This window comes from Lepisma saccharinum, chromosome 26, assembly GCF_977018435.1.
Source record: "Lepisma saccharinum chromosome 26, izLepSacc3.1, whole genome shotgun sequence".
In the NCBI taxonomy this organism is placed as follows: Eukaryota; Metazoa; Arthropoda; class Insecta; order Zygentoma; family Lepismatidae; genus Lepisma; species Lepisma saccharinum.
This window is the reverse complement of record NC_139254.1, coordinates 22719168-22742963: the sequence shown is the minus strand read 5'-3', so window position 1 is coordinate 22742963 and position 23796 is coordinate 22719168. Positions and strand designations below refer to the sequence as shown.

Genomic DNA, 23796 nt, shown 5'->3' with positions numbered 1-23796 from the left:
TTGCCACTGAATATAAAACGATATACAGTAGAGTGTCACTTATCTGACATAAACTGGCCAGCAGAATGTCGGATAAGCGAAAATGTTGGATAATAGGAAGGTGTTAAGAAAAAGCCTATTAAATGTCAACATTTACGTACACATTACAAACCTATTACAGTAATCATGTTTTACAACAATACAGAAACCCTCCATAACTCTTGATGCACCAGCATTTTTTTATTTCTATTTGTTTTATTTTCCAGTCTTCTACTGTTACCTGTTCAATGCCAAAGTCGTCATTTATCTTCTGCATTGTCTATCCCTTGTTCAGTCTCTTGATTGCCTCAAGTTTTTGTTCCATCGATACCACAACTCTCTTTATTTTTGTTGCCATTCTGTACTTGGGTAAATTTCAACTTTTAAACAACACAACAACGTTTGTCAAATTAACACACACAGACACATACCCATGTAACAAACATACAGATCTGTATACAATGATAAACTGCACTGCACCGAGTAGCGAATGACAGACACATGAGTCATAATGTAGGCGGGAACACCATGCTGTAGAGTTGGGAGAAACTAAAAATAGACTACGTTCACACTCGCAACTTGCAGTTCTTGTTGCCGATTGATGTTTTTTTTTCCTGTGGTATGTCGGATAAAACGGATGTCGGATAAGCAAAGGTTGGATAAACGAGATTGTACTGTATATGGAATTTAGAACAGTGATAATAACTTATTTTAGTTATTTTATGACTAAGAATTATTATTATATTTGCAATCTTGTTACGTGTTCATGAAGACAAATATTCGTTACTAGTTTTTGGTGGCAATGTATCCTTCTGCTTCCAGTTGAGCTCGGCTATTTTTGGGAATCAAGCAAGCTCAGGAAGCAGAGCTCTTTGTAGAAGCATTGTGCATGGGTTACACCCGTTTTTCACCATGTGACTCCTTCGGGTGCGTTATTTTCCCGCAGAGTGGCCGCAAGCATTGAGGCTGGTGCTTGCTACAGAGCTGGTGAGGGAGTTTGCAGCCGTAATTTTTCGTGAAATCGAGGGCGGTGGAAACTAAATAAGGCTAAAACATGAAGTACATTAAATGATATTCGAATAATGCAAGCAGTGCTTGCATTGCTTGTACTATATCTTCACCTCTGCATCTTGACAATCAACATTTCCAAAGATCTATTCAGAGACGCAATGAATTTTCATTGATATTAGTGTCCTTAACCATACCATTCTTACACAATATAATTCAAACTTAGATGCCACAACTATTCATGACAATAGCTTGAAGTAAATATGAAGTATATGAAAAAATATGCCCAGATCATGAAGAAGATAGGCAATTTTGCTGCCTTCAATTTGTGCACCCCTAGGCTCTGACTTTCCGGGCCTGGGTCTATAAATCTTAATTGGATATGAATCAATGAAGAAATTTTTCAAGGTCAGTGATCATGGCAGATTTGTTGTTGGTTTGTAATTCAGAGAAGGACACAAAAATTTAAGCTTCATTGGATGAACAGGAAAACAATAACCTATAATAAATATATTTTTGGGCATTGTGTAGCAATGTGTCTACGTAACCGAGTTGAAATTAGTTAAGTAGATCCTTTTCAATATTATATTATTTCAAATATACAGAAGATATAATATTAGTAAAAATTAGATTATATTCATCAGGTCAGTTATATAAAATAAATAAACAGAATAGTTAAAGACAACATATTTTTTATATCAGTATTTGCTGAAACTGAGCATAATGTTTGTAAGTTAAGAAATAGAGAATATACTATGTGTGTGTGTGTGTGTGTGTGTGTGTGTGTGTGTGTGTGCGCATGCATGTAAAGTTCAAATCACCAACCCTGAGACCTTCTGTAAACAAAACCATGTGCATGCAGAAAGCATTGCAAACTCATAAAAGTAAAATAATCCACACGAAAATCCAACGTTGTTACAGGATTCATTACGTAAGGTAAAACAACAGCCAATTTGTAGTATGGGATACGTTGCCGCAAATGACGTCTCACTTTAAACCCAATGCTCATTCTTTTGTACTTATTGCTTCACCTTTATGGTTAACTCTTTGCACCAGTAATAATTTCCCATAAATTTGGCTTCTTTCTTGCATGCGAATTGAATATATCTTGCTTGCATTTTTTAGACAAAATGATATAACATGGTAATGTATATTTCTAAAGTTTGATATAGATAGGCGTGTATTTGAAATTTGTTTGTAAATTTTATGTAAATTGTATCTTATGTAAATAAAATATATAATGGGCATAAACAGCCATATGAATACTGTAAGTCCAATAAATATATTGATGATGATGATCAAAATAAGACAAAGAAAGTTCATAAGTTTATTGCGGTTGGAAACTTTGACAAGCATCCTAATAACGATTTTTGTTTCCGCCAAATATAGTGCACTTCGTAAAAAAACTTGGTGACATGGCCAGAGAAGATAAGTGTGAACATTTTGTAGGAGTATGCATTGGCATCCTCTAGCTTTCTAAACAACCTAGAGTTACCACAAAAGTTTCTTGTCTTTTCAGATACAGGTCTTCAGTGGGATAACTTGTTTAAACCAACAGTCAGCACAGACAATATAACAAGGAAAGTCGACAATGATGATAATTTCAGTGGTGCCAACAATGATTATTTGAAGTGTTTTGAGATGGCAATTAATGGACTGAAAGCAGGGATAAGAATAAAAAACCTGAAGAAAACCTTCACAAAATTTGGAGGGAAATCTGTTGTTGCTGTAGATGGAGTATCCCTTGATATCTACGAGGGAGAAATTACAGTCTTGCTTGGCCACAATGGTGCAGGGAAAAATACAACAATGTCAATTTTAACAGGTAGGCTCTCTTGATAATTAAGATTTTATTAAAAGCAGAAGTTTGCATGTCATGAAAATCTTTTTTAGAAGTTACATATTTCTAAATTTGTAGGCATTTTTGGCTTGATAACTTTACTGGTTTACTACATCTAATATATATTCAGCTTATTGCAAAATTAGTGAATATTTAAGGCTCAGTGAGGGATCAAACTGGAATCTTTTGAATTTCATGCCAGCAGGTAGGGGCTTTGTTTGGAGGGCTGTGGGGCCTCCCCCCCCCCCCTAAGCATTTTTGAATTCTCTATCTTGTGTAAATTTTTTGTGTACTTATAACTTCAAAATGCATACCTTGAAATTATTTTCCTTGCACTATCACAATAGCTACATTAATAGAAGTTAGTATGGCACATATATTTGTGGTAGTTTAACATATAATTCATATGTATATGTACAAAACAAACATTTATAGTTCTTATACTTTATAAGAAATTATATATGTGTCAGGCCCGTAGCTAGAATTGATCTCTAGGGGGGGCTCACGGTTTATCAGGGGGGGCTCACGGTTTATCAGGTGACTTTAAAAAAAAAGTTTCACATTAAATAAAGATAAGCTGTTTTGTGTGTGTTAAGGGGGTCATTAAGTTAATATAAAACATTAAAGAAATAGAAATATAATACAAATAATATCCTCTTTTTCAATATCTTCTAAAACACGGTCATTTCTCGAAGTGTTAATTGAATGCTACTGACCTCATTCCTTACTAAACACTTCATACACTTTTGATTACACAAATATTTGTATCCCATATGAAAAATGCATGTTACTTCTCTCTTCGTAAAGTTTTGTCTTCTCGTTTTATATCTAAGAAACTAAAAGTTAAAATATACAAAACAGTAATTTTGCCTGTAGTATTATATGGATGTGAAACTTGGTCCCTTACATTGAAAGAGGAATATAAATTGAGAGTATTTGAAAATATGATCCTTAGGAAAATCTTTGGACCTAAAAGGGATGAGGAGACAGATGAGTGGAGAAGGTTACATAATTTAGAACTACATAATTTGTATTCATGTCCAGATATTATTAGAATGATTAAATCAAGAAGACTTAGGTGGGCAGGCCATGTGGCACGAATGGGAGAGGAAAGAGGAGTTTACGGGATTCTTGTTGGGAAACCTGATGGTAAGAGACCTGTAGGAAGGCCAAGACGAAGATGGAGAGACAACGTTGAGATGGACCTAAGGGAAATCGGTAGGGATGGAAAAGAGTATATAGATCTTGCTCAAGATAGGGAAAGATGGAAGGCCTGTGTTGCTGCAGCCATGAACCTTCGGGTTTAAGAAGGCTAGAGAGTTAGTTAGTTAGTTAGTAAGCATATGAAAAATGCACAATATTCAATAATAGTGACTACAGTACATACCTCTGCCTTAAAAAAGTTGGAGTCGGCGATTCTTCATGTTGTTGAACCTGTGAAGCAGTCTCGACATATCTATGTTCGATGCTCGTTTCTTCTCAAATGCCAGAAAAACAAGATTTGCCAGGCGCTTGCTGCACATTGACAGTCTCTGAGGGCTATTGATGCGGGTTAACACAGAGAAAGTGGATTCACACAACGCTGTACTGCATGCAAAAGTTCTTATGCCAGCAAGTAGAGCATAAGTGTCTTCGTAGGCCATTCTAGTTTTGTACAGTTCTTTAAAAGTATCAGGGGAATCCAGTTTCTTGAAATATGCATTGGCAACAGTTAGTTCCTCTTTTGACGGAATGGTGATTCCAAAGGCTGATAAATATTCAATGTTGCTAAATTCAAGGGACTCAGCCGATGATATAGCCTCCAATAAGTCGTCGTTATTGGTAAAACGTCTATTTATTTCTGTTAGCACAAGATCTAAACATTCGTAGAATATTTGTGTGAGAGATGTGAGCTTTTCCTCTCCTAGGACGTCAGTGATAACGAAGTCTTGCAACTGTGTATTTCGTTTTCTCTTTCTTGTGGGGTGCTCAACAATATCTTCATGAATTCCATCCTCTTCTAGCAGTACATTACTTTCTTGCAGAATGCCTTCGTACACATCTTCCTGACGCATGCTCCTTAATGTTTCTGTGGCAGCTTCAATCATCTTTCTACCAGCATCCAAATGAACATTACGTGCTTGAAGCATTTTATCAACTGGGCTTAATATTTCAAGGATCTTTTTCATGAACACTAAGCAAAACCGAAACTGAGGTTTGCTAATGACTACAAGCAAACCAACACTTGCTGCTACGTCATCCCCGTTAAAATTTCCATTTTTCACCAACTGCAAAACATGAATTATATCTCTGTAGTTTTAAAATATTGTTCTCGCCATTTTTAAATGTCCTGACCAACGTTGTTCTAAAAGTCGCGAAAGACTTCTCCCCTCGTATAAAATGGCAACTTTTCCCTTTTTTAGAAAATTGTGCAACATGGAACTCTGTTCGAAAAAGTGTTTAATTGGAGAAATTTCATCCACACATTTAACAATTACCAGATGTAACCGATGGTTAAAACAATGAACGTAAGGAATTAGACGCCCAAGCCGTTGCTGGATTAAAGCTTGCACACCTCCTTTCTTCCCACTCATAACTGAAGCCCCGTCAAAACACTGGCTGAGCAATTTCGCACTATCCAAACCATATTTATGAAAAATATTTAGTGTTAGATCTGCAAAAGACTCTGCATCAAAAGCTGACAGTGTTTCTATGCACAGAATTGATTCCATGACTGTCCCATTCTTTACATAGCGGATTCCTATGGCTACGTTTTCTCTGTTGTTTTTATCTCGTGTACCATCTTCAAGCAAAGTATACAAAGGAACATCTGCACTGTTAATGTCACTAACAATGTTTTCACGTACGATGTCAGCCATTATTTCAATAATGTCATTTTGAATTTCAGGGGACAAGTAAGATGCGTTTTTAGGTACCTGCTTAAAACAGTCTGCCAGTTTCTCATCTTTTCGAAGCGTGAACTCGAAAAGATTTCGAAACAGGCTTTGTTCCTCATGTTCTTCTAAGTGGTACGTTCCCCTAAGAGGCAATTCGTTTATTGCAAGGAACTGAATAACTTCAGCAATGCTCTTGATATAATATTGATTCTTTTCAAGAACATTCTGGTTGACTAGTGTAGAAATAGATTTTCCCACCAACGAACGGTTTTGCTTTTCTGCCCACCTTGACATTGCTTCTATGTGTGTAAGTGTCGCATCATGTTTCACTAGCCCTGCTTTGGTTTTATCGAGAGCTGCCTTCCAGTTCTTAAAACCTTTAGATGTAAAGGCCACTTCTTTGCATCCGAAAGGCCGATATTGTCTACAAGCATAGCAGAATGCTGCATCTAACAATTGTGAATACTCTAACCATTTGAACCTTTTAAACCAGTCACTTTGAAAACACCGTCCATCAGCATTTCGGGGGTAATGTTTGAGTTTTAGCTGTTTAATTTCCTCACCTGGTTTGGAAATGTCCTTTACTTCTGTAGGCAAGAAATCCTCTTCTTGATTGGAGGCAGCCGTAGATGGGGAAAGAGTAGGTACGGTGGTCGCCGTGGTCAAAGATTCAGACGTTTTTTTACGAATTATGAATTTATCCATGGTGCTGGGGAATCATTAAAATATCACAATACTACACACCAAGGACGAAACATGGTTATATTATTCGTCACTAAAACCACTCACTATCACAGGAATCAGTTTTACGAAGATACGAAACACAATAACACCAGCGCAAATGCAAAACCTTCTTTACACGAATGAAGAACTCAACAAAGTGTCTTTGTCAATGTTTTTCCCCGACAGGGCATGGGCAAGCCCTTATATTCCACCCCCGACCGGTAGAGGTCTGCACGGGCCTAAATTGTAAGTCCCGAGTCCGGCCCGGCCCGAGGAAATGAAACCCGAACCCGACCCGAGTCCGATAATAAGTAAACATGAGCCCGGCCCGAGCCCGAAAACATAATTAAAATTACTTTCCATTCAGCATTTGAAAAAAAAAAAAAAAATGGGCACTGTTGTACTTCGTGCTCCTATTCTCATTCTCGAAGTAAACCATAATTTCAATAATTAAAAATTATTTTTCGATGACAATATTCGCTAACAAAATAGCCACGAGGCCCGGGCCCTACCCGAGCCCGAGAAGTTATGGTTATTTATCAGCCCCCCCTGGCCCCTGCCTAGCTACGGGCCTGATATGTGTTTGTTTTGGGGGTGAAGGGAGGGGGGCACATCAGCTGAGCTATGTCCCTGTATGGCAATGTTCTACCAACCTCATCATGAAATGATTAGAATGAGTGATGATCTGATGAAACTCATCACAGGTCAAAGATAAAATACCCATTTCTTGGATAGGATTCAAACCCAGAATTTTGAGTGATGAGATCATGCACAATACCCTTGGCATCCAAGGCAGCCCTATTGCTTAAATCTCTGTGTAGGATAAATTCATTCAACTTTAAAATAGATGTGTCGATGGCTCAAGTTGACTCAGTAGCCACAGGCATTGATGTCACAGAATACACCTGGAATGGAAACGTAGCTAGTGGAATTTATAAGGAAGACAAATTTGTGTGGTAGGTGAATACGTTTGATCACAATCTTTTACTAACTTTCAATAAATTTATATTAATCCTCTGCATACCAGTAATAGTAGGGCTGAGGACTAATATTGAGCTAGTAGTTATCCGGCCTTTGTGAAGGAGTGGTTAGCAAGGCACGTTATGATGCCAGGGATCCCAGGTTCGAATCCAGGCATGGGTGTTCTTTGTGAGTATCCCTTCATCAATTTCATTGTATCATCACTCATCATCATCTTCGCAATTAGCCAAAGTAGCAAAAAAGCAAAGTAAAATAAAGCAAATCAATCAATAAATCAATCAACGATCTCGTAGTCAATGATTTTCTGTGGTCTTGGTGTCTCGCAGAACCAACACATTATGTCACATTTTTGTGTAGTCTAATTATCTTGAAACTTCAAAAGTTTACCATTTGCATTTATTTTACATAAGTATTTTGTGGAAAAATGAACCTTTGTTATTAAATGGCAGTCATATTAATATTGTCATTATCTTATGTGTGAACTTACTTGTATTTGGAAATAAAATATGCTAGACATATAAGGTACAGTTCAAATGAAATACAGTACTTATATATTAACATTTATAAATATTATTCTGGACTACTATAAACAGTTGCAATGTTCATGTATGAACATCAGTAAGTAGCAGTAATACAAGGGTTATTTTTTAAGTAAGGTCCATTTGCAATAGAAACAAAGTAAGTAAATGTTTTTCAAAAAAAGATTTATTTTCTGAATTTACATGTACTTCTCTATTTTTCTACATAATTTTTTTTGCCGGTTTAAACATTTATCGTAACAAACTACAAGTTTTTGGATGCCCTCCTCATAGAACTCTGCCGCCTGTGATGATAGCCAATTACTAACAGTCGTTTTCACTTCTTCATCAGTGTCTAAACGCTTGCAGCCTAGGAAGGTCTTCAGATGGCGGAAGAGGTGGTAGTCACTAGGTGCAAGGTCTAGACTGTATGGCAGATGATCGAATGCCTCCCAGCCAAAAGATCAGATCTTGAGTTTGAGCCACAGCATTTGGCCTTGCATTGTCATGCATCAGTATGACACTGGCTGACAGCATTCCATGCCGTTTGTTCTGGATTGCTTGACGATGTTTTCTTTGGGTCTCACAGTAGGAAGCTGAGTTAATTGTTGTTCCTTGTAGCGAAAAGTCCACTAACAAAATGCCTTGCCTGTCCCAAAACACAGTTGCCATGATCTTGCACTTTGAAAGTGTCTGTTTTCCTTTCACTTTGACTGGCGATGATGTGTTGACCATCCACCATACAGTCCAGACCTTGAACCTAGCGACTATAGTGGAACCACAAGCAAAAAAAACCTGCGGAAACCCGCGACTCCTGTGAACCGTACTCCTTGGTGGAGGGGGGGGGGGTAGAGTGGAGCATGCTTCATTATGGCCCAAGCTGAATGGAAGAAGAGAAAGGATGCGGAGCCTTTTGTCCAAGGTCTTTTTCCTTGCTCTCGCTCTATACCACCTCTTCCATCGTCTGAAGTCCTTCCTGGGTGGCAAGCATTTAGACACTGATGAAGAAGTGAAAACGACTGTGAGTAACTGGCTATCATCACAGGTGGCAGAGTTCTATGAGGAGGGTATCCAAAAACCCGTAGTTCATTACGATAAATGTTTAAACCAGCAAGCAAATTATGTAGATAAAGAGAGAAGTGTCTGTAAATTCAGAAAATAAATGTTTTCTTTAAAAAAAACATTTACTTACTTCATTTTTATTGCAAAACAGGCCTTACTTAAAAAGTAACCCTCGTAGTATGGTATCAGTTCAAAGTAATATTGGTTGAGGACCATGTTACAAGCAATTCATTTGCAACAAAAGAATTTAAGTGTAAATGAAGGTTAATTAAGGTGGAAACTGAATTATTAGCCAATGGCAATGTATCCGTATGAAAAATAATCAGTTGGATCTTATTTACTGATAACGGTCGATACTTTTCTGGCATTTTGATTGCTCACAGAGTCTGCAAAAATGTCAGATGTTCTCTTTTACAGAGTCTATTGTGCAAAATTCTGTTTCCATTGATGTTGTACCAATTTTGTGTGGAAGAAACTGTAATTTGTGATTACATAACAGTAATTTTTTATATTCTGAATATTTTAAAGCATAACTATAGTAAATTGATGCTCATAATTCGAGTGGAATAATGGTACTTACCCACTAATATTAAGCAATATTATGAACTTTTAATTCTTACAATTGGGCCTCCCGATGGCACAGTGGTAGCATCGTCGCCTTGTAATCAAGGGGTCCCGGGTTCGATACCTGGTGGAGGTACAGGTGGTTCAGATCCCACTTTAAACTGTAGGTCCAGTTCTGATTAGCCTTACTGTGAATAAAGTGGACTTTAAACACCAAATCAACAATAATTCTTACAATTTTCAAACTCTATTCATTATACATTTTTGAGAGACTTGCAGGTAAAGAAAAATCTGATGCAGGAATTATAAAATTCAGAACAATTGTTGCTCCATTGGAAGGATAAATATACAATGTGGGAAAATATAAAATCTATGAACTTAACACTGTTAAGCCTTGTTTCCATGTTAATAAAACATTCAAATGCTAAGGCAAAATTTATTGTATTAGAAAATAAAATAAATATACACTAGAAACGTAACATTTCCACCCTCTAACAGGTTGTTCTTCAGACAAGGATTTACACTACGTTTCAGTTGTTAGTGTATATTTATTTTATTTTTTATCCAATAAATTTTGCCTTGGTCAGCATTTTAATGTTTTACATACTTTATGCCAGTAATTTATATTTTTTACCATTTCATAATCTTTTTATCTGAATTTGCTTTATATCTTGTTATAAGGACTATTTTCTCCAACAAGTGGGACTGTGACCATCAATGGCTATGACATAGCAGAAGATATGGACAATGTTAGGGAAGGACTGGGATTGTGCCCGCAGCATAATTTGCTGTTCAATAACCTTACTGTGGAGGAACACTTACTGCTGTTTGGCATGGTACATATTTGTATTTTATGCATAATTTAAGAGTTTGTAGGGTGTCTGACTACTACATGGGAGATCTGGGTTCAGTTTCTGGGGTTGGTTATCTCTGATATAATTTTTTCTGTTGATGACCATTCTTAAGTGGGTCTTGGGTTCTCATCAGTAGGTGCCTCATGGAGGAAACCTACAAGTGTAGAGGCAGCCAAAGCATGTTGATGACCACGAGACCTCTCGATGGCATAATGGTACGGCTGTGTCCATATAATCAAAAGGTCCCAAGTTTGAATCAGGAGGCATGTTGCACTGTGGTTAAGATCCCACTTTAAATTATTGTTCACTTCTATTTAGTGTATCAAAGTGTAAAATGGACTTAAGTCTGTGTGTCTCAAACCTGGGCCCTTGATATTCTCTGCCAATACTCTGCTAACTAAGCTATGCAGCCAAAATTTATCTTAACCACAAGCGGGAAATCTGAGTTTGATTCCCAGGGTGGATGATTTAAGGTGGGAATTTTTTCATCAATGTCCCTGCATGAAGCACATCTGGGATTCACCTTACCTTTAATAAGTGGGCACCAGGGGACAACACTAGAGGTAAAGGCAGTATTTTTATTTTAACATTTGTAACTATTGGAGCGTTTGCATACACTGGAATGTACAGAACCTCATACTCACTTGGTACTCATGAACATATGTAGCCTTCAACACATTTTATATTAAGTACGGGCAGAACTGTCAAAAATTTGACATATACGATCAGGTTATTTGACTCGTGACAGTATTAAGTTATCATAGGAATAATTTTCACTTATACTTTTTCAGTTGAAAGGAAAGTCCAAACAGGAAGCCAGAGAAGAAGCTACAATTCTGTTGAGCACCATGGGGCTGTCAGAGAAGGCAAAGTGTAACGTATATACTTTGTCTGGAGGAATGAAGAGAAAACTGTCCTTGGGCATTGCACTCATTGGTGATTCCAAGGTTAGTTTATGTGCAAATGTTCACCACCAGTGTGCTCCAGACATCCTGTAGTGCAGTGTATCTTTCGACGGCTAGTGTGCCAATGCTGATGTCCGCTTCTGTCGGGTCCCAAGCCACATGAGTATACAGGGGAACGAAGCAGCCGATGCTGCTACCAAGTCTGCTGATACATTTGACAGGCCGAGTGGGATGTGGAAACTGTGGATGCATATTGGACACAGCCGTCTAACGCATGGTCACTTGCTGCAAGGGCTGGACCCTCCGATGTGTAGTGTTTGTAACGTTGTTTTAAGTGTTTGACATATTCTTATTGAATGTGCCAACTTTGCTACCCTTAGACAGACTTTTAATCTTCCCGACTGTTTGTCATCCCTGTTGGGTGATGACAACAGTGTTTTATCAAATGTTTTTAGATTTTTGCAAAGAGCTGGTCTCTTCCACCATCTGTGAGGAAGTTTTTAATACATTCTGACTTTTTTGTGTCATGCTTGTTTTGTGCAGGTTTTCTACAACCTTGTACTTTTAAATTTTACCAAGGAGCTTTTGACACCCATTATTTTAACTTTTTCAGTCAGAATTTTAGGTAAGGGGATATTTCTCCCTATACATAGAAGTGTGCAAAATGGCCTTAAGTGCAGACAGACCAAAAACTTTAAATTCAATCAATCAATCCAGTAGCTGGAAAAAAAAAAAACATTTGTGCACATTTGTTGTTTTATACATGCTAAATGTAATAGTAGGATATATTAATAGGAGCTTTCATAATGATGATACAATTCCAAAAATCACAATATTACCGTTAGTTCAGTTTTTGGTTCTAGTCTAGATAATTTTTCATGAAGAAAATGACACAAACCATCAACTTTGTAGGTAAGTTATGCTATTGTACTTCCATTCACAGTTGTAGTTCTGATTCATACTCTCTGCTCAAAATAGGTTTGTAGTAGGGATCAGGCAGTACGAACAATGAAGTTAGTAGTAAGGTGTGTATTATACAGTGCACATTGATACACTTGTAGGTTTAACTGTATCTTCTGCAAATATGCTGTATAAAGAAACAAACTGCCGGAGTACTAAGTAATGTGAGTGCATTAACACATATTGGTACTGATTGATGTAGGCATATTGGTATTTTAGTTTATTGGTATTACACTTCTATACTATTTTTGTACTGAATTAGATTATTACAATTACATAAATAAAATTCATTTCATTTTTTTGAATGTCCAGGTTGACACCCAAATATGCCTAATTTGACTGCACTGTGATTTTACATTTTACGTCATCTTAAGTTTCTTTTTTTCATCTTTGACCCCTGAAAAACATAAAATCGAGGTTTCACTGCATTTGCTCCTTGTTATTAAAATAAGAGTTGACTGAAAGCTCTGACATTTCAATGTTTGTGAAATTTCAGGTGGTGATACTTGATGAACCAACGTCTGGACTGGATCCTGAAGCAAGAAGGCAAATTTGGGACCTCCTTTTGGTAAAATTTATATTTTATCTACTATTGTATGTACCTTAGTGTATTGATAATGGAAGGCACAGTATTTGAAAATCTGTTATTATGACAGAATTTGCAGTTAAATTTCATATAATGAGACAGTATAATCTTAGAACATATTTGTGACTCTGAACACAATAAATAATTAGCTGTATTACTTGTGTGAAGCAAAGTCCTATTTACACATATTAACCAGTGTTTAAATTGAGCAAAATGTGCAAGGAGAAGTACATTTCAGAAAAGCATTTCTTCACTTTTAGGTATATTTTGTTTGGCAATATAACCTGCCTAATAGAAGTAAATTCAGATTATGTCATAACATCATTTACTATGTAAGGTATATTTATCAAGAGATGCAGACTTTTTATATTTAAAAAAAATTGTACAGTAATTTATCCACATACACTTCAAACAGCCCTTTAGATGACCCAAAATTTTCTCAGTACTTCTCAAAAAAGCCCAATTTGTTTTCATTTTGGCTTTAAATGTACCTGACTCCCCCTGTTAAATACAAACTTAACCCCTCCAGATGAAAAATTCTAGTTAAACCTCTGATTTTTGTTTTGCAAAGGTTTGCTATCTTAGCATTTCAACTATTAATTTCTAGTGACATTCGGTGATGTCGACACTTGGGGTAGCAATCAGTGGCATGCCCAATGGGGGTTGGTGTGGGTCAACCCCCCCCCCCTTTTAGGGTCCAGTTTTCCTAAAAATAGAACGTCAAAGACAGGAAAATCTTGCAAAATGAGGAATGACCACTAAAAAGTATTAACACGTAACTCCCACCCCCTTTCAAACATAAAAAATGATTTGATTTGACTACTGAGCCATAGATCCTAGGTTTGAATATCAGCTTGGTCATGGATGTTCTTTGTGTGTGTCCCTTCATCAATTTAATTGTATCATCTTCATGATTAACCAAAAATGGCAGAAAGCAAAGTAAAATAAACCAAATCAAACAATCAATCAATGAATAATTTCATTTGATTTTTGTTACTTAGTGTCACTTTTTGTCACATTTGGTTAATCGCAAAGATGATACAACAAAATTAATGAAGGGAAACATTCGAACCCAGAACTCCTGGTGTTGTAGCTCCCCCACAGTTGGCTAATTTGGTGTTTTAAGCCCAATTTATACAAAGAAAGGCTCATCGGGACTAGACCTACAGTTTAAAGTGGGGTCCGAACCATTATGTGCCTCCACCGGGTACCGATCTGGGACCATTTCCACTCCCCCATGGAGGTCGGCCGACAACAAAGATGAGAGGAAAGAGCTAACCATTCAGATACGTAGGTATCGGTAAAGCAAACTGCATTTTTCCTGAGTAGTAATTATCAATTAATTTTTTGAAACACCATCTTTGTATATAATTAACATTTTTTTCAAAAAATTTTCATTGCTTGATTTCCCTAATTTCTTCATCTCACGATCTTGTTACTGAAGGATCCAGGCTCAAGCCTTGGCCTGTGCACTTGTAACCACTCTTCACCTGCTCAATATAATCATTAATCAATGTTCATCGCCATGGCAAGTTAGGTAAAGTGTTGGAAGAGAAAAAAAAAGAAAGAAAGAAAAATACAAATAATTTCCTCCCAGTGAATCTGCAGGGCACAGTGACATGTGAAATCAAGAGTCCAGAGTTCTCCGTTTATGATAGTTCCTCACAACTTTCTTAAGCTCATTAGCTACTTATCATGATTAAATCTATACAGCTAGAAAAAGTGATGGGAGGTGGCAAAAATTTAATACATTAAAGGGGATAAACAGGTAACAAAACACACCTTTTTGTAATTTCTTCAATAATATTAATTTGGCTTTTTGAGTTCTGGGATACATTTTTTATTCCAAATTATTTCATTATTTACTGCAGAGTACAACAAATAGGAACAAGAATGCACGCTTGTCATGGGTTTGAATCTCGGCCTGAATTGTTTTTTGTGAGGCCCTTTCAATTTCATCTTATCATCACTCATCCTTATTTTCGCGATAACCAAATGTGGCAGAAAAGCGAGGTAAAATAAGCCAAACCAACAACAACAATTTGACCACACGTTCTCTTGCCCAAATAAGTACATCCATATTTATGACTGTTTAGTTTACCCATTTCTTTTATTGGAGGCCAAGATATTAGTATATTTAAAAACTACTAAAACGAGAGCAAGAGAGAGCGTGAGCAAATATTTGTTATTTAATCATTATATATTCCATATTTGAAAAAAAAAGAAAGCATAATTTTTTTGTCTGCACATAATATGTTCAAAATATGTACAACGTATAAAAAGTTGTAGTGTAAATGCAGAGAACATAAGTACTACAGAAAATTTTCCCCTAAGTTCTTTACAGGATTTAAAAAGGAATCGAAGGGAAACCAATCCCGGGGGACCTGAAAGCACGGGCTTTCAACCATTGCAGCGTGGGGCGAGGGGACAAGGGAGGTAGAGACAGAAATCTTCCCTTTTCCTTTGGGTGGTAGTTTCTACCTGGAACTGGTGAGGCAGAGGAAAAGCCAGCTAGAGTAGTGAGTCCTTCCAGCTTTGTCTGCAGTTCGCACCGAGGGATGAGAAGCGCTTGAAAAAAGTATTGCATGTGAACTGTGGCTTTAGCAACATAATAAATATTGTGTTTTGAAAATCATTAGATATGTGAGATTGATTGATCTTTCTCTGCTAGACTAGCTACTCCTCAGTTCACTTAATGAGGGAAATTAACAGTGACGTGAAGTTCTAATACTGAAAATTACTATTTACAAATATGAAAAATGATTGTACGGATATTTTAAAAGGGGCAGGGGTAGGAAAGCTTGCTTCCCCCAATTGGGAAGAAGTAATTGATATGATAAACATCTTTATTTTTGGAATTTTAAAAACTCATTGAACCAGATATTTCTTCTATTTATCTTTCAAGTTCTTTATCATTTACTTTGACAAATCAACTTTAACTCTAGTGTTGACTATCAAAATAATACATTTTTCTGCTGCTCCTTTTTTTAAAAATTAAAATGAACGATGATAGGGACCCCTTCAAGTTGTCCATGACTGGAACCTCTTCTTTTTCTGACTTCTTCCCAAGAATCCAGAGAGAAAATTGGACAACTGGGGTTGCTAGTCATAGACTCTTGTATACTTTTTTATCTCCAGAACTGCTACATCTGTTTGCTCAGTGACTGAGCATGTTAAATGGTTGACTTTTGATCTCACCACTGAAGGTCTCAGGTTTGAATCCTGACCTGGAAATGCATGTTCTTTATTAGAGCCCCTTAATCAATTTCATGTAATCATCAGCCAAAGCTGGCACAAAGTGATGATAAATATCAAAAAACACAAATTTGAAACAAGCAGAATAATTGTCATGAAGTCAGTAGTATATCTTATGAAACTTAATACATTCTTTGAGAAAATATACATTGCATTGGAAATTATTGGCTTTTTATTTTCAGGGTATGAAAGGAAAAAAAACAATTCTAATAACTACACATTTCATGGAAGAAGCAGATGTTCTGGGTGACCGAATAGCCATTATGTCACATGGACAAGTGAAATGTTACGGAACATCTATGTTTCTCAAAAAGCTTTATGGTAAGATATCTGCTGTTTAAGTCTTGTTAACACTGAACACATTATTGGATTGTTTTAAAATTTTTCAAATAAAATAACTACTGTTGGTTACTTACCCTTCCAATTCCAAACATAAAGGTACATTACATGCCAAAGCTAGACTCAAACCCAAGATTTTAATGTACTTGGCCACAGAGTCAGTTATACAAGATTCGTAAACAAAAAATGTGCAATTGATTTAGTCTATTTTCTTAAGTGGTTAATTGCAATGCTATTTAAATGAAACTAAGAATTAAAAACTCGGACAAATCACAATATGTACCTTGTTTTTTCATTAAAATTTCTGCATTGATATTGAATCTTCTACAAGCTTAAAAAAATGATTGATTGAGTTGGTGTTTTAAGTGCACTTTATGGACAGTAAGGCTAATTGAGACTGGACCTACAGTTTTTAAAGTGGGATGCAAACCACTATGTGCATCCACTGTTCACTAACCATGTCTTAAATATGTAGAAATTTCAGCAAAAAATGTCTGCTCAACCAGGACTTGAACCAAGGTCTTCTACATACTGTTTTCTTACCTCTGTGAAAATGTTGTAGCAATGGAACCTGTTGTCTGTGTAACAGTGATGATGTTGACAGTACCTAGTTTCCCCCAACATCACCTATGTGTACCAAATTATATGGTTTAATTAGTTTAAAATGGGTTAAAAAGAATAGAAACGTTATGTCCTGATAATGTCATTGAAGCAACCTGAATGACGTAGCTAAAATCAAGGTATATGTGATTTTATCGGTTTTAATATGTTTATGGAATGTAGCATGAATTGCCATCTTTTCCTGGATGAATTGCTCTAAAAGTGCTCATATTTTCTTTTAATAGGATCAGGATATCATCTGACTGTTTCGAAAGGCAGCACTTGTGATGTAAAGAAACTGAGAGAGATTATTCAGCATCTAGTGCCAGATACATCAGTGAAATATAACACTGATACAGACGTTACTTACATCCTACCATCTGATCACTTGGAGAAATTTCCAGAACTCTTTTTGCATCTGGAAAACTGCAAGGAAGAGTTAGGCATTCATGGAATTGGGGTTTCAATAACAACCATGGAAGAAGTGTTTATTAAGTAAGTTACTGTAATTTATTTTCTGCCTGAGTGGTAGAAAGATAAACAAAGCCTGAGATTTATTTCTACAACTAGCTGATTACGTGGCATTGCCTGTGTATTTATTTATCCCAATCTTCTATTAGACAGGAATATAATGAATTCTAACTATAGTGTAAAAATGAACTTGGAGTTGAACGGCATTGGGAGTATAACTATTCATCTCAGGGACTCCGAAAACTATGGATTCCACACTAATATCGGTCATTTTACATGTCACCCCCTTCCCACCCCCACCTCCCACCCCTAGGGGTGCCAGGGGTGTCTGGAGTTGAATGGCATTGGGAGTGTCACTATTTAATTCATCTTAGCGACCTCGAAAACTATGGATTCTACACTAATCTAAGGTCCTGTTCAGCACAGGTCGGTACATACCGGAAGCACGGGGGTAGTGCAATGGAGGGGTGAGGTGGGGGCAGAGAGAAACAATGTCAGATCTCTCAGATTTTCTCTCCGCTGGACCTCTTACGTGCTTGCTGAGCTAAAGCTCTGATTATCTGTCGTCTGCTGGACGGTAGAGGTCTCAACACAGGGTGCGGTGTTGCAACCACTTGCATTGCATTTTCTGTTCTATGGATTTTAACGGATTGACGTTCCGAGGGTGAAAAGTGTGCTCTGAAATCTATCGGCTTGTGTTTGTTATTGTGGTGTTCTTCTGTGTTTTTGTTAGTTTCTTGATATATTCGTGTTGCATTGTTGTTTCTATTTTGTTAATTATTATTTATTGTTGCGTTAGAGTGTGGAGTGCTTGAAGTGAGCAAGGAGAACAATGGCATGTTTTTCTCCAGAATACTACAAGAAATAGCATAAAAAAGGCAAATAAATGTTTGTACTTGGCAGAACAATGTTGAACGTGTATGCCTATTTCCAGGCAAATAAATTTTTAAGGCATAGACACAATGAAGACTGCCACTCAAATGACATCTGAAGCAACAGGGATAGCTATGTCAGAAATCGACTGTTATTAAAATTAAGAAAGACTTTAATGAAAACAAAGAGGGAAACTTTCTGCACCAAGTAAGAAGACGAATGATTCGTTTTGAAAAATATGATAGTTTTACCCAGGCTGCTATTAGGAGGACAGTGCATGTTATGTATAGGGAAAATAAGCAACCGACTTTGGGAAAACTTCATGAAATCATCTTACGTTTTAAAAATAACTTTAAAGGTTCCTGTACAAATTTTTAAAATATGTAAAATTTTAATTGCTACTTTTCATTAATTAGATGAAGGACCGCGTGAAAAAAAAAAATTGTTCCGTGTTCTCGATTTAATTGAACAAGTTTGTTTAAAGTTCACTTTATTCTCAGATAAGCTAATCGAGACTAGACAATAAAATGGAATCCGAACCATTGTCCATATGACTCCACAGGGAATCAAACACTCTACTCGATTCCAATATAACATGGTTAATAACTACCTTTTTTCTTTTAATTTTGTACAGAGTTTTCTTCGAATATCAGCCGTGATTCGAAAATGCCCTGATTCTTTGGCGAACTCACATTAAGCAATGTTTTTCTTTTTTTTTCATTTTAAATATAATTGCTAATATGTATCATTTAAATAATTATGAAATTGTGCATTTACAAAGGCATATATTACTTTCTAAACATAGAAATATCGTGATTGTTCAGTAGTACAGATGTAACGGAATCAAAAGAAAGCGAAAAGATTAATTTGTGGAAGAGAATATTCGAATACTACTGAGAATTGAAACTAAACAATGAGTGTGAAACCAGAGAGGTAAAGCTATAAGCTATGTGGTGGGCTTTGTCAGTAACCGACTGCTTTGTTTGTTTCAATTGTCATTTTCCGACCCAAAGCTGGATACGGGTCTGGTTCCAATGTCCATTCACGTTTGTTTAAATTGACAAGAAATGATTGCTACCTCTACATTTCAGCCCATTTAATGCATAAAATGTAAAGATTTACATTTGAAATCCTAAAAAAATATGCTTAATTATTGCAATTGATTTTGCGTACACCTCGCATCCCTTCACTGAAAAAAAAAATGGCGTCGGCTGGAGCGACTACGAGAATGAAGTGTGTAAAGAAAGTGTAAGGGCAATACAGATCAAAAGAAGAAAGTGGAAGTGGATTGGCCACACATTGAGGAAAGATCCATCGGCAATAGAGAGACAAGCATTGAGCTGGAATCCACAAGGAGAACGTAGGAGAGGAAGGCCAAGAATGAGTTGGAGATGGACAATAGAGCAAGAAATATGGGAAGCAGGAAAGACCTGGAACGAGATAAGGAAGATGGCTGGAAACAGAGTCCGTTGGCGATGCTTCGTTGAGGCCCTATGCTCCGTAGCGGAGTAACAGGAAATATGTCAAGTAAGTCTATGCACATCGCGCTACAATGCTAGGGGTCTCGGGTTCGAATACCGGCATGGGCATGGATGTTTGTGAGTGTCCATTTTACTTCGCTTTTTGTGCCACTTTTGGCTAATTTGCGAAGATGGGGATGAGTGATGATATGATGAAATTGATGAATGTATCGCATTTTTATTCATGTACGTACATTCATTAGTACTCTACATTATAAGTAATCCGAAATATAAATCTGTCTTTCCATTATTTCCTGCAGTGCTTGATACTGTATTTAAAGTCAACCCTGTATAAGAAGGAAAACTGTTAAGATGGAAAATTTTGCTCGGAACCATCATGTTCCAGGGTAGACAGGTTTTACTGTATTTCCATATTTCAGAACATTTCTCAACATATACTCCATATTCACACAATAACTACATGTCCCCATGTGACCAAATAACTGACAAAGTCCGAAGAGGCATTAAACACCTGGCCATTAGAAACATTATTTTGTGAACATTGGAAGAGAGTCCCAAGTCAAGCAGCTCATTATTAACTCCACCCTCGACACTAGTTGTGTGACCCACAGCAGTGCCAGGAGCAACGATTTGTGGCACACGTACGGGATTCGCTTCTGGTTTCTCTTCAAGACACTCACAGTAATAGTTACAATGCCAAGACTGTATTTTATGTAGCTCGTGTATTGCACAATTAAAAAGCTAAAATTTTTGCAATTTTAAGTCTATATTTAACTCCATATTTTGGTGCAAATAACTAAATATGGATTTACATATTTAGCACATTTTTACTACATATAAATCTGTTCCCTGCTCATTAGCATATATCTTCTGCTACAATGCATATACTTATACTTTCGGGAACATAATGTTGAGAACTGGGGAGAGGGAATGGATACATGCATTTCATTGCTATCATTTGACTAACCAATGTAAAAGTTATACTTAACATGACATGAGATTTCATAAAATCAAGTAAGCTCCATGCGAAAGTATCAACAATGTTTCTCTTTCTCGCAACAATTGGCAGTGAACTATAAAAAATCTTTCTTTAAGCATGACAATTGAGGTCTTTTGTATTTTAGTTTTAAACACTGATAGAACAAAAAAATGGGATAATTGTTGCTTTTCCTATTGCTCAATGTAAGTAGTATGTTCTCCAAAGCATTTACTTCTAAGTTGTTCATTTGTAGTGTTATTAGCATTATTATTAAAGTTATTAAAGTTATTAACAGTATATACACGCACTGACAATTTACACAATCATTAAAATAAGCACTTTGATATTAGAAATGCCATCTCATATGAATCTTTTATGGCAATTATGGACATATCATACCATCAATAACATTTTTTGTAGAAGTAAAATGATTTTATCCACATACTTAATGCAAACATGGTTTCAATATTTCACAACACCTCTTAGCATATACCCTGTGGAAAATTTAAGACTACAGCACTGAATTATGTTCAGCCAGAGCTGGTTTTAGCTTTGTACAATAATTAATATCCTGGATAAAATCCCCATGATTTATGTACATTGTTGGATACGTTTAAGAGGCCCAAGGACTTTACTACTGTTTATCAACTATATCAATGTTGTTATGAATCTAGAGTATATCAATTACCATACCACTCAGGATGAAGCACATATTCCCTTATCTGTTTATTTTGGGTTCTCAAAACTGTAATTTGTGATGGGCTCGTGCTCTTTGGAACGAAAGCTGGCTTTCTTTAAAGTTTTTTGGTTCTGTAAAGCAACAACCAAAATTGTAGAGGTTGGGTTCCATGCATTCTCAACTAAGGAGTGTTTCATACATAAACGTAACAAACTTTTAAGTACCTTGTACAGTTCTGTAATTTTAACATTTGAAAATAAGTTGCATATAAGTTACTCTGTATTAAAAAATTGCATATGGATCTCGTATCCAATAAAAATTTCATGGGTATACCATGTACATTCAAAATTATGTGCAATAGCTACAGTGTATCCTTTAATAATTTCAGTTGCATTTTGGAAAGGCTTGAATCATTTCAGATACCAGGTGACCACAATTAAACTTTGAAACATCAGATTGCATTGAAACTTGGTATAAAGGCTATGCAGACCTTGGGGAAGTGAATGCTAACAAAACAAAAGAAAAGTTCATATTTTCAACACCAGGTTAAAATGCGGCACTGAAATCTGGTGGACGGTACAATAACATCCCAGGAAACACTTTGTGAGTCCATTGATAATGCTGTCTTATGCTTCCAAAGTGTCATTCACGTTGACTGGCTGCATATTGAGCACCAACATGCTGGCCCGTAGCTAGAATTGATCTCCAGGGGGGGGGGGGGGGCTCAAGGGTTATCAGGGGGAGCTTTGTAAACCAAGTCCATTTTCCAAAGTTTAACATTATTATATGAAGGCAAATTGTGTGTATGTTGGAGGGGGTCATTAAGTTACATAAATTTTAGAAATATACAAATACTACATTTTTTCTATATCTTTTAAAATACCACTTGATGTGTTAATTTAATACTACTGAAATTGTGCCTTACTACACACTCCATACTACTTTTGATAATACAGATACGTATTTATATCATGCAAGAAAAAATGGACAATATTCAATCATAGTACCTACAGTACATTCCACCTCTGGCTGAAGCAATGAAACACCCCTTCATTCCCAAAACTTGAGAGCTGTTAACCTTAGACGCAGATGCGGAGGGAATTTTCATGATGACGTCAAAGTCACTGATTTCTGTCTAAACGGGAGGTTGCAACAGAGGCAGCGAAGGGACAGATAAAGAAATTCCCCTATGAAGGAACTATCTTAAGTCTACAGAAGATAATCTTCTAAATACTTGCCGCTGCTGTTCATGCTCTGTGAATTTATCCTTCACCAAAGTTGTGAGCAAATAATATCTGCTGTCTACACCCCCCCCCCCCCCCGGCCCTGCCTGGCTACGGGCCTGCCAACATGAACTCAAATTACTGGTGGTTATTACTTCACCTGGTGGTGAAAATTTGAACTATTTTTTTTCTTCAGCATTTACTTTTCCATGGTCTCCATAGCCTGTATATGAAGTTTCACTGCAACCCGTTGCTTCAAACAGGCTCCAGAGGGCTCTGAATACAGCAACTTTAGTTATGGCCATCTGGTACAGCATAGAGATTTTGTCGAGAATGTATGCCCGACTGGGGCTCGAGCCTGCATTTTTGTGCTGAAATTTCTATGTAATACAAGGTTCGCCAATAAAAGAACCAAACTTTCTTTTTTAGGAAAGAAAACAAGTAATTACCTTCAAATGACTTTATCACCTTAAATATACAGAGGAGGCAATACACTTTGACCAGCATTTGTACAGGTCTTGGAAACACTGTTGATAGTCATTGACAGTACGTGTTTGCAAAATATGTGTAACATGTAATTTAACCCCTTAAGTGGGTGTTTCAATTTTATAAATTGAGTTACAAGTGGGTTACCCGAGCTGTGTTCGGGGTTGCAATGTGTAACGTTAAGCAGGTTGCCTGATCTAGGTTCGGGCAGGAAAGTTTATTCCAACTTCAGATCGGGTAACGTGAATTGTTCTCGGGTATTGTTGTGTACACTATGCGGAATCCGATGCGCAGTTGTTTTTGTAGTTTCATAGTTTTGTAAATGGCAGCACGGTATTATTAACTGAGCAGGAATAGCTAGCGTTTCTTTCATGTGAAAGAATAGATCCACTTGACCAGGTGGAAAAATTCCGGTTCCCCCTCACCGGAGATTGAACCGGGGTCTCTACCATGGTAGCAGACACCCTAACGACCATGCTACCATGGCTCACAATTTATGTATTTATAACTGGCAC

General features: G+C 36.7%; 1 protein-coding gene across 1 annotated transcript in view; it reads left to right on the top strand.

The window, feature by feature from the left end:
* Positions 1–16347: 16347 nt before the first annotated feature.
* Positions 16348–23796, top strand: part of LOC145979592 (phospholipid-transporting ATPase ABCA3-like) — a 234895-nt gene continuing 227446 nt past the window's right edge. Inside the window, exon 1 of the mRNA XM_083112558.1 lies at positions 16348–16471. Within this exon, the coding sequence (XP_082968684.1) occupies positions 16375–16471 (97 nt within the window). The 5' untranslated portion in view covers positions 16348–16374. The remainder of the gene's footprint in view (positions 16472–23796) is intronic.